General features: G+C 36.5%; 1 protein-coding gene across 5 annotated transcripts; it reads right to left on the bottom strand.

Annotated features, from left to right (window-relative positions):
• Positions 1–58: 58 nt before the first annotated feature.
• Positions 59–10,381, bottom strand: mbd1b (methyl-CpG binding domain protein 1b). Of its 5 annotated transcripts, none has more exons than XM_055184343.2 (17): positions 10,226–10,381; positions 8,522–9,151; positions 8,279–8,413; positions 8,043–8,169; positions 7,272–7,504; positions 6,638–6,720; positions 6,503–6,534; positions 6,259–6,417; positions 5,007–5,078; positions 4,893–4,922; positions 4,731–4,808; positions 4,442–4,606; positions 3,393–3,602; positions 3,227–3,301; positions 1,844–1,936; positions 1,352–1,507; positions 59–1,241 (listed from the first exon to the last, which is right to left on the bottom strand). In XM_055184343.2, exons 2-17 carry the CDS (start codon positions 9,127–9,129, stop codon positions 765–767), a joined length of 2,733 nt encoding a protein of 910 aa, XP_055040318.2. In that variant the 5' UTR covers positions 9,130–9,151; positions 10,226–10,381; the 3' UTR covers positions 59–764. The 5 variants fall into 5 exon arrangements, with proteins under 5 accessions (XP_055040318.2, XP_055040314.2, XP_055040313.2 ...); XM_055184339.2 differs by lacking the exon at positions 10,226–10,381 and adding an exon at positions 9,632–9,787; XM_055184338.2 differs by lacking the exon at positions 10,226–10,381 and adding an exon at positions 9,450–9,620.
• Positions 10,382–11,272: the final 891 nt, after the last annotated feature.

Below are 11,272 nucleotides of genomic sequence, written 5' to 3'. Positions count from 1 at the left end.
ATTTTTTAGTATTATTTAAAACATTTTCTGAGTGAGGTTTAAATAAGAAAGAACAGCGTTTTAACCGATTATGATTTATTAAATAAAATTCAGATTCTTCCTATGAAAAATCATACAAAGATAATTAAGATAATTCAAAGTACAATTAAGATAATTCAAAGTTTTTTGTAACAGAGAAAACAAATTCTGGAAATAAAAACAAAAAAATCACTATAGTTGATCTAGTCTACCAGCCATAATTTTTTTTAGTATGTACAAAATTGTCTATCCAAAACAGAGAGCAGCCTCATACCATATCACACAGTAAACATATTAAATCTTTTAACAAATACGGATCTTCCATCTGATTCATCCATTCTGAAAAATCCCCCCTGAGAAGTACATAATCATTACAACTTTAAACATGTATAAAGATAATTAAACGTACAGAAATGCTAAAAAAAAAACGTGTCAATTTGTCCCTTTCAAATTGTGGTCAGCATAGTAACAATTTGAAATGATACAGAAATGGCAAGTTAACTTTAAATCACATGTAACATAGTGAGAATTAGAAAAAATAACATGGATCATGTTGTACCATTTTAGACATTATTCAATTCTTGTGACTTTGCATTTAATGCAATGGTGGAATCCCTCCAGAAAACAAATAAAAGATAATTCAACATAAATATTAAAGTAGAAACTCAATCTTGCAAGGGGACCGAAATAGTCAAAACTGAATAAACAGGAAGAGTATTACTAGAAGACCAAGTTGAACATTCACTCTATGTCTGCGGTGGAATTTTTGCAGAGCATTTTGGGCACCGTTCTGACTCCGGTAAAATAAGGAAGTCACATGTCGCGGCCCGCTCGGGAAGCACAGGCTCTGGTCCAGGTGGCGAATGTTTGTTCTCGAAACCCTGGCAGACGATGTGCCTTTCCAGGTCCTCCAAGAGGGCAACGATCTCGGTTGTTGTGGTGAGACGAGTTGGGTGGATGTCATAGAGTTTGTGTGTGGGCAGGAGTGGCTGTCCCTGGACACTAATGTAGTATTGAAAGCCAGGCTCAATAATAACAACGGTGTCCGCCATAGCGGAACGCTTGGAGCACTGCACTAGCTGTAATTGTGGCCCCTCTGCCACAATGCAAAACCAAAGGACAGGAAGTACCATGCTATGAAGAGACTTCAGGAGCGGCATCAGTTCATGGTCAGGATCAATGCCTTTGGTAGTGCTGTCGGCCATGCTAAATATCTGAGTGATCTGGAAAAGATAGCATTACAAAGCTTGTCATTAAACACCCTTGGATGCGGAGTAATAACATTGTTACTCGAGTGTATAATTCTGACAATATCCATAAAACGGCTCCTTACCGATGGGGAAGAATCGCCATGGTGCTCTTCCTGATATGGTTCCTGATTTGGAAAACTTTGTTTCTCCTGCCTAAAGCTTTCCTCAACATAGCTTGGTATATATGACGAACTTGTGGATCTCGGTGCAGGATAAACTTTGTGCTGAAAATCTGGTCTCTACAAAAAAATTGGAAATGAAAATAATCAGATTCATTTAATACAGAAAGCAACTCATTGAAAAACATCCTTATGCATTTCTACTAGACCAAGATGCCCAAGCAGAAATATAAATAAATTAATTAATTAATAAATAAAAAATACCCCATGCAACAGATCCATGTGTTGTTCTCTTTCTTGCGAAATAAAATCTACTAAAAATTAATTATTCTCATTTTTACCACCTTCGAAAGCAAAAGGACCTCAGATGAACCTAAAAAGCTGTTTACTTCCTACTTGTTTACATAAAAAATGTATTGTTCCTACTGCATTAAAAAATAACCATAAGAAGCTTACAACAGACAGAAGGGCTCTGCTACTGATGCCACTGTCCTGAAGCCCACTTCCTTGCATCATTTCAACACTTCCTATGTGCAGCTGCGTGCTAATCTTCTCAAGAAATAGGGTTGGGGTGTAACAGAAACATTAAATATAAACATTTATTTAAATCTGATCAGAATAAAAATTAAACTGAACCACATTTAAGAGCTACATGCTGGCAAATGTTTCAGGGTTCCTGCAGGTTTCACCAAGTCAAATTTAAGCCTTTTTAAGTCCTTTTTAAGACCATTATGAGTGAAATTTAAGACCAAAGCGGCACAATGATCTCAGAAATTCTCAAAACATTATATTTTTATTATATCTTTGTTTATTGTTTTTATTTTTTTTGACAAATAAAATCCACTAATATGGGAAGATCAGTATGGTCAGCTGCTGATATGTGCCTTGTTAACATGTTTTACACTTTCTTCACCCATACGTTATATGCATAAATATGCGCTATACCGCCATAGCATTTATTCCCCTCTCTAATTACACAATAATGAAATGAAAAGGAAATTTACTATTAAAAGGCTGTTCGTGGTTTGTTGTGTGTTGCAAACAAGGCCGTTTCTAAATCCGAAGGCTGTAGCCTCCAGAGGTCGCATTTGTAGGCTGCATATGAAAACTGTGTAACACTAAAGTTGACTCATTGTCGATGCCGCGGGACTTGACGGCCTGACTGTTTAAGTTGATTTTCAATAAAGCAGTGTTGATTTTTTTGCTTCTGGGTCCTCTGTTTCATTACCTTGCAAATGCTCAGGTAAGCCACGGGCTAGTTGGTTAAATTAACACAGAAAAGACTTTTGCTTATAAAAAACTGCATTTAAGGTTTGTTTCTCGCCAAACCTACAGTATACAGTCGGATCACAACACCTGAAATATAGCTTATGGCATGAATTGCGTGGATTATAATAGCCTACATTTGTATCCTCTTTAAAAAATAATGATTAAAAACTGGATTGAAGAGACATTCAGTGACACGCAAAGTGCAGAACCTTTCTTTTTAGAGGCCCACCCATCAAATACATTCTTCCTCCGTCACTGATTAGTTCTACAGCATTTTCAATTACCATTTAATTTTTTTCGGACAACCTTTTCGGGAATAAATGGAGGTAAGAAATTTAAGACTTGGGTTAATTAAATTTAAGACCTAGGGTGAAAATCTGGCCATTTTTAAGACTTTTTATGGCCTTAAATTTAACTTTCTAAATTTCAGACTTTTTAAGACTTTTTAAGACCCCGCGGGAACCCTGTGTTTATTTCTGCATTTGGATCAGTTGCACTTTTAATTATTTATTTTTTATAATATAAATAGGAGAGTCCTTGGTTATGTACCAGTGATGGGCGAGAACATACCTCAACATTTTGCGAACTGTAAAGTGGAATGTTGTTCAGAATATGACTGTTTGGAAAGCCCGGATAATTGAAAGCCTAAAACAAAAGTCAAAACCAAAGAAAGTGTTGTTAATGGCAAACTAAAGCAATACTTCAGGTCACGCTCCTGAGGACTCCATAGATTTACCTTTCTCCTGTAATTGGGGGGAATGAGTCTGTTCCTATTGGCAATATATGCAGATGCCTTTGGTCTCCCAAACTGTTCTGCGCCATTATCCTCAAAATCCCACAACTTTCTACTTCTGGGTCTGCCGCGTGTCCTCCGTCTACCTCGATTAAACCAGTCCTGAGGTATGAGCATCTGCCCCTGACTCTCATCCATGGGCAGCAAGTGTTTCTGTTGAATGCAAGAATTGGGAAAAGAATGCTGTTTAATGTGGTGATGACTATAATATACAATAAAATATAGTCAGTACAATAAAAACAGAGGCAAAAAGCAAACTGAGAAACTAGTGCTGCCTCACGATTAATCGCGACTTATCATTTGTAGAATAAAAGTTTTTGTTTACATAATATATGTGGGTGTACTGTGTATAATAATTATGTATAAATGCACACAGACACACGCATGTATATAATTAAGAAATATTTGCATGTGTATATACATGTTTACATTTCCATATAATTTAAATTATTTATAAATATTTATTATATAAATAAATAAATGTGTGTGTATTTATATATACATAATTATTATACACAGCACACACACACATATTATGTAAACAAAAACTTTTATTCTGCAAAGGATTAGTCGCGACTAATCGTGAGGCAGCACTATGAGAAACAAATAACACGTAGAACAAAACAAAGATTAGAAGCAATCAATTTAATACTAATTCACATAAAAACAATTTTAAAGATCAATATAAACTAATACAAACAATACCATGTGTGACAATATTTGTAAAATATTTAATCTTATATATATTATTTATTTATTATATTAAAATATTTATAAAAGTCTCAATCTTAATCTGAGATTTTTGTTTGATTTCAAAAATTCATTTCGCAATGATTTCAATTTTTGGCATGGTTTTACTAAGTCAATATTAAAGATATCAAGGTTATATTTTCACAGAATGTTTTTTACATTATCTAGGATGATTTTATGTAGAAAACTGTAAACAACAGGTTGGGTTTTCACAGACAGGTTCACATATATTGAAAACTTACCATAGCCTCTCTTTGGCACTGTCGTAGGCGACATTTCTGTCTTTTTTTATTTCTGCCTCCAAACTTGGGTTTGTCCATGCAAAAGTCACATGTCCCACAGTCTGTTCTACGAATGCAACCTCTGCATCTCCCGCAGGACCGGCGACGCACCTTTCCTGAGCCAAACTACAAATCGTTTGAGCAAGATGGAACACAAAGACATCATTTTGATAAAAAGCATTATGGAGACCATAAATGCTTAGATTTGAGTATTCACACAAATATTTAAACTGTCTGGGTTGAACTCTACCTCATCCATGCCATTGTCACCATCATTACCAAGAAACAGAGACACATCTTCTGAATCACTGTACTGCATAAATGAGGTCTAAATACAGGGGGGAAAATAGCTATAACATAGAAATACAGAAAGATCTTGGGGCATTCCGACAGATTATTTGTGTTCTGTTACCTGCGATTCCTCAATATCTGAAATTGGTGGCTGAAAAATAAATAAAAGTGTCATTCTTAAAATCTTTTCTCAGGCACAACAGAAATAAAACAAGCAAAAAGATTGGTTTCTCACTTTAGAATAACTTGGCTTTATGTCAAAGGCAGTAGAGTTTGAAGGATGCTCATGGGATGTCGGTGGAAAACCCTAAAATGGGTAAAGTATAAGGATGAACGATTTGATGTTATTAGATACAAAGCATGCTAAATAAAATGGAGGAGATAACTGAAAAAGAATAAGTGACAAAAGTGGCTGATTACCACAAAACATAGTGGCCAGTTTAACAAAATACAAGCGGTTTGAGAAGTTCAGCCATATGTAACATTTTATTCATTTTCAGTATAACAGCCTGACTTTAAAGGGACACTCCACTTTTTTTTTGAAAATATGCTCATTTTCCAGCTCCCCTAGATTTAAACATTTGCTTCTTTCCATTTTGGAATCCATTCAGCTGATCTCCGGGTCTGGCGCTACCACTTTTAGCATAGCTTAGCTCAATGCATTGAATCTGATTAGACCATTAGCATCATGCTAAAAAAGAACCAAAGAATTTTAATATTTTTCCTACTTAAAACTTGACTCTTCTGTAGTTACATCATGTACTAAGTTGTGATTTTCTAGGCAGATATGGCTAGCTACTATACTCTCATTCTGGAGTAATAATTAAGTACTTTGCTGCTGTAGCATGGCTGCAGGAGGCGCAATGATATTACGTAGTGCCCAAAAATAGTCCCCTGCTATTGAAACTAACCAAGGGAACTGTTTTAGGCTGCAGTGCTGTGTAATGTCATTGCGCCTCCTGCAGCCGTGTTGCAGCAGCGGAGTCCTTGATTGTTGCGCCAGAGTGAGAGTATAGTAGTTCCTAGCCATGTCTGCCGAGAAAATCACAACTTTTAATTTTCCATCGGTTTAGTTCACAATGTAACTACAGAAGAGTCAAGTTTTAAATAGGACAAATATCGAAACTCTTTGGTTATTTTTTTGTGAGATGATAATGGTCTAATCGGATTCTATGGATTATGCTAAGCTATGCTAAAAAGTGGTAGCGCCAGACCCGGAGATCAGCCGACTGGACTCCAAAACGGCAAGAATCAAATGTTCAACTCCAGGGGAGCTGGAAAATAAGCATATTTTCCAAAAAGTACCCTTTAATGGCCAATATTAAGGCCCACACCAATGGAGGTAAAGTGTTGTATACAACTACAACTGGATATTTAGAACATCACCTCTATATTTTTATTCTTAGATAAGTTTCCTGACATAAGAAAAGCATCATCTGTCCACTGGAAAATAAATTAAAAAAAATTAACAAAAAAGAGAGATGTGCCTTTGCAAATCTGTCATTGCGGATTGGCCACATACACTTCCGTTTGCGACATTTTAGTACTTTTCGGGAACGGGCATTTAGCCGACCATTTTTGCAATTAACACATTTTCCACAGTCCACTGTAAGCTGGCAAGCTCGGCATCGGCCACAAGGAAGCCACTAAGTAACAGAAAAAAATATATAATGTTGTTTGTCTTTAACAATGACAAGTCAAAACACCACAGGGCAAAAGAAAGTAACCAACCTTTTTGTTGAGTTTCCGGCGCCTATCGATAGCTGAAGCAAAAAGCAAAACATTAATTAGACCACTTAAAAGCACACATCAGACCAAAGTATTGGCAGTTGGATCACATGAGAGATATGAAACATTTTGACTCACATGCATTCAATTCTTTTCTGCAGTTCTGGCATATTGTTTGTCCCTCGTCAACTGAAATGGTTTTATTGCATCTCTGGCAGGAGCTAAACAAAGTGAACACATAAGAAAAAAACATGCTTTTATAAAGCAATTGCAATTTATTTTTTAATAATGTCTATGTATCAGCCCTACTTATGTTTATATATAAAAACTATTTTATATATACATTTATATATATGTATATTATATTATATTTACATTACGTATTAATGTATATTATCTGTAAGATAAATAAACAATGTTTTCATCTCAAAAAAAGTGTTTTAATTAAAGAGGCATATAAAGACCATAAGGAAATATTGGTGGAAATCTTTATTGAATTTTTGTACAAAAAAGTTAACAAAGTCTGTTTTGTTCTGACAATCCATTGGTTGAAAAAGAGACATTTTGTATTGTAGAAAATAAACAAATTCAACTTTAACAAAACAAAGTAGTCAATTATTTAGTTGTTATGACAACTAAGCTATTTTAAGCTATGCAACTAAGCTAAATTTATTTTGCCATGATTTTTTTCATTTCAGAATTTTTTTACAGAGCACTATTTTCAGGGCTATGATGTAGAAAAACTAGTTATTGCTGTGAACTATTTGCATACCCAAGCAAAGGTTGTGAGGTTACACCATTGCCATTGACAAGGCCATCTGAGGTGCCAGACAGTGACTCCCTTGAGGGTGGAGCAGGTGGATTCGCAGGAATTGCGGTCGGCTCTTTATGAGTGGTGGGGCTTGGGAGAGTGGTGTCCGTCACAGGATTTGTATGGGGAATACTTTTCGGTGGGGTTCCACTTTTAGTATTTGGATCCAGTTGGCTTGAATTTGGATTCAACCTCTAGAAAGCACCGAAGTTAAGTGTTACTAAAATCCTTGGCTATTGACAAAGTCCCTATCTAAGCAAGTCACTTGGCAGCAATCTTTGTAACATATATCCTAAAAGATCCTAAAATATCCAAAACCCTATAAAACTCGAACCTGCTTGCCAAATTCACATTTTTGTAACATTTCAAATCAGCAATAAAATCAGACATGGAGTGCAACATACATTTTGTTTCTAATGGAAAAATAATAAACACCTTTTTCTACTTCTAATAGTAGTTTTAGTGATGCTGTCGTTAAAAATAAAAATAAAATAATAAAAAAAGAGTAATGGAGTAAAAATGAAGACTTGTTAAATGACTGGGGACTCCAATTTCTTCTATTTATTTTTTATTTTAATAGCAATGTTGTTAAAATCAGAACTGAAGGTGGATTCTGGACTATCCAGTTCATTTTGGTCTCGGAAGAGCCAGCAATAATACTATGTGGGAAGTCAAAACTGGACTAAAAAGACTAAAATGAAAGATGCATGCTGATGAAGACTTTCATCTCACCTTTACTCTTTTTCGAGCCCCACCAACAAGCAGCTGTCCTGTTTTGAAATCAAAATTGCTGAGATCCTTGGATTCATCCAAGTATTTCATAAGCTCAACCTTACTTCTCACTTTTTGACCGCCTGGGCTGGAAAGACACAGATGAACATCAATGAATACAAAAAGTTTAAAGACAAAACCATTCTTAAAAAAGGGATGCATGCAAACAGCATTTATTTAGGCAGTTTTAAAAATACCTCCTATAGTATGTGTCACTGCGCCCTTCACTTGTGCCCGAACGACGGAAAACCTGCTTGCGTTTCCATCCTTTACCTAAAAGAGGGCAATCCTCCCAGTCTTCATCGTCCTCTGCTCTTCTCCTTCTTTTCACTCTAAAAATACACATGTATATATACCCATTTTAACTATGTATCTATGTATTATTAAGTTATGTATAACAATCAAATGTCAGATGAGAATTTCAAGGGTTTTATACATACCCACCACCTCTGCCCCCTCTTTCCCCCAAGTTTCTCCTACTGCTCGTCACACTCCATTCACTTCCAGCAAGGCTTTCCAGTTCCGCATCTCCAGTTCCATCCCGGTCGAAGCTCTGGTTATCAACATCTTCACAGTCTTCATCAAGTGGCTCCAACCAGTCACAAACAGGATTATCCGTGACTTTGGAAGTCTCACCTTCCACCTCAGTTGCAGCCTTCTCTTCATTATTATCTGTTGCAGTCTTCTCCTCTTTGTTGTCTGTTGCAGTCTTCTCCTCTTTGTTGTCTGTTGCAACCTTCTCTTCTTTATTGTCTGTTGCCGGGTCCTGAATGCTGTTGTCTGCTACAGGGTCCTGAATTTTTTCGTCTGTTGCAGGGTCCTGAATCTTTTCGTCTGTTGCAGGGTCCTGAATCTTTTCATCTGTTGCAGGGTCCTGAATCTTTTCGTCTGTTGCAGGGTCCTGAATCTTTTCGTCTGTTGCAGGGTCCTGAATCTTTTCGTCTGTTGCAGGGACCTGAATGTCTGTACCTGATGCGGGCTCTTTGCTATCTTTCTCTTCGGTTGGTGGCTCTGCAGGTATTACAGCTGCGGCTTCTTCTGTTTCCATGTTTGTAAAGCCTGTTTTTGAGCTGCAATAGGGAAGTATGCATAAGTAGAGCTACAGTCAGATTCAATGTATCAAGAATGCAACATTATTAAAAGGCAAAGTGGTTAAACATCTGCTTAACGTCAAACCTCTGTTCGTCTGGAAGAATTTACAACTAAATAGCGATGAATACAATTTCCTGACATCACTCAGATCAGGCACCTATGACTGTAGCAATAGCTAAATGCCTGTTGAAGTTCTCCGTACTGGGACCAGCTCGTTGTGCTCACTATAACACGACATTCGATAACCCAGAAATGCTATCCAGGTAGTGAGCTCACCAGGTTTTGAAACACAGCCTAACACTCACTGGCGTCAATGTTAGCATGGTGGCTAAAGTGTTAGCAAGCGGGAATTGGGTGTAAGTAACAATGCCATCGTGGTATATAAGCGTTGCTACATACCTTTACTGGTTATATCAGAATAAAATACATAAACAACAAGCCGCCATTTAAAGACCTACCTGCTAAACGAGCCTCACATTCGTTAAATTTAAATAACTGACACAGCAGAGGGTTAGGAAGTGCTTTCCTAACCCGGAAACACGTGACTTAACACACTTGAATAAATTAAAGGTCTGTTCGACTTCACGCGGCTCTGCGCAGACCCGACGGCGTATGACGTCAGCATACCGCGAGAGTTATTTGGAATCGAACCACTCTCGCTGTACTTTGATGTCATACACCGATCAATCTGCGCAACTGGTAATAAAATCGAACGTACTTTAAAGCTCACAGTTCTCTTACTGGTTTGAATTGCATGACTAGCATTACTTTCAGTTTTGTTGCATGTACATACAATGTATCTGGTTTTCTTTGTACTGTTACGTAGAGTACTTTTATACTATACATATAAAGTACAATTGGAATGTATACAATGAGGTCCCAAAGTTTGTTACCAACTGTGTACCTCTTCTGCTTTGTATTCTTTTAGGGTTTCATTGCAAAATGCATACATGTACATCAATTTTACAAATGTACATACACTTTTCATAGCTTGAGTTGAGAATGTAGTAAACAGAATTTTGAGTGTTTCAATTGAAGCAAGCAGGTCTCACCTTTTGTACAGTGTTAAAATGGTCAGTCACAGATTTGGTCTCTTTTAGCTCTTTAGTTCTGTATATTCTTAATAAAATTTCTGTTCATTTTAAAACTTTTTTAAATCCCAAAACTTTTTGAATATTAAGAATATTGAAACCCAGTGTTTTGCAAATAATGTAATTTTTGATTCCTGTCGTACTATAAATGTTTTTTTTTTAATGTATCCCTTGGCTTAAGAAATAAAAATACTGTTACCAGATATTTCCGCATTAATAATGTTTACCGTTATAAGCTCATTTAGCTAGATTCAGCCTCGTGCTCATTTAGGTATTTGCTGTCAGGTTAACGAAATAAATCTCTTAAGAGATCCTATATAAATAAGATTTAAGAAGCAATAATCGATCCAATTTTGTAAGAAAAATCTTAATTTTAAATATCTTCCGGTAACGACGCCATCTTGGACTGACGCTATGGCAACCAACCATCACTACGCTAAATCCGTTTCTCAATCCGAAGGCTGCAGCCTCCGGAGATCGTATTTTAGGCTGCATACGTCATCAAGACGGTCTTATTTCAGAATATTAAAAATTATAAAGTTGACTATTGTTCTTAGTTAATAGTAAATGCATGTAATATGCTCATGACTTGCGGATGTAATGCCCAATTAAATAAATAAAAAAAACAAGGTTGATAACGAATGCAGCCTGCATATGCGACCTCCGGAGGCTGCAGCCTTCTGATTGAAGTTACCGGCGGCCACTCTCTCATGAATCGTGAGTCGTAACCGGGAGCTAGTCATTACAGTTTATAAAGTTTGAAAAACTTATATTTTTCTTACAAAATCGCAATTATCCACAGAAGACCTTTATTAACCCCATGGGGAAGTGTGGATACCTCTGTGAAGAATGGAGTTTTTTGGTGTTTAAAGTGAAGTTGTTCCCTGATTCCCGTTTTCTACCATTATAAAAATTGAAAAAGCAAGGACATTAACTAAAATAACTCCAAATGTGCCCATCTGAAAAATAATGGTCAGATTGCTTGAGGGCGATGAAATCATGGGGTAA

Source organism: Misgurnus anguillicaudatus, chromosome 14 (assembly GCF_027580225.2).
Source record: "Misgurnus anguillicaudatus chromosome 14, ASM2758022v2, whole genome shotgun sequence".
Taxonomy (NCBI): domain Eukaryota; kingdom Metazoa; phylum Chordata; class Actinopteri; order Cypriniformes; family Cobitidae; genus Misgurnus; species Misgurnus anguillicaudatus.
Note: the sequence above shows the minus strand (reverse complement) of the source record. Positions and strands in the feature narration are given on the sequence as shown.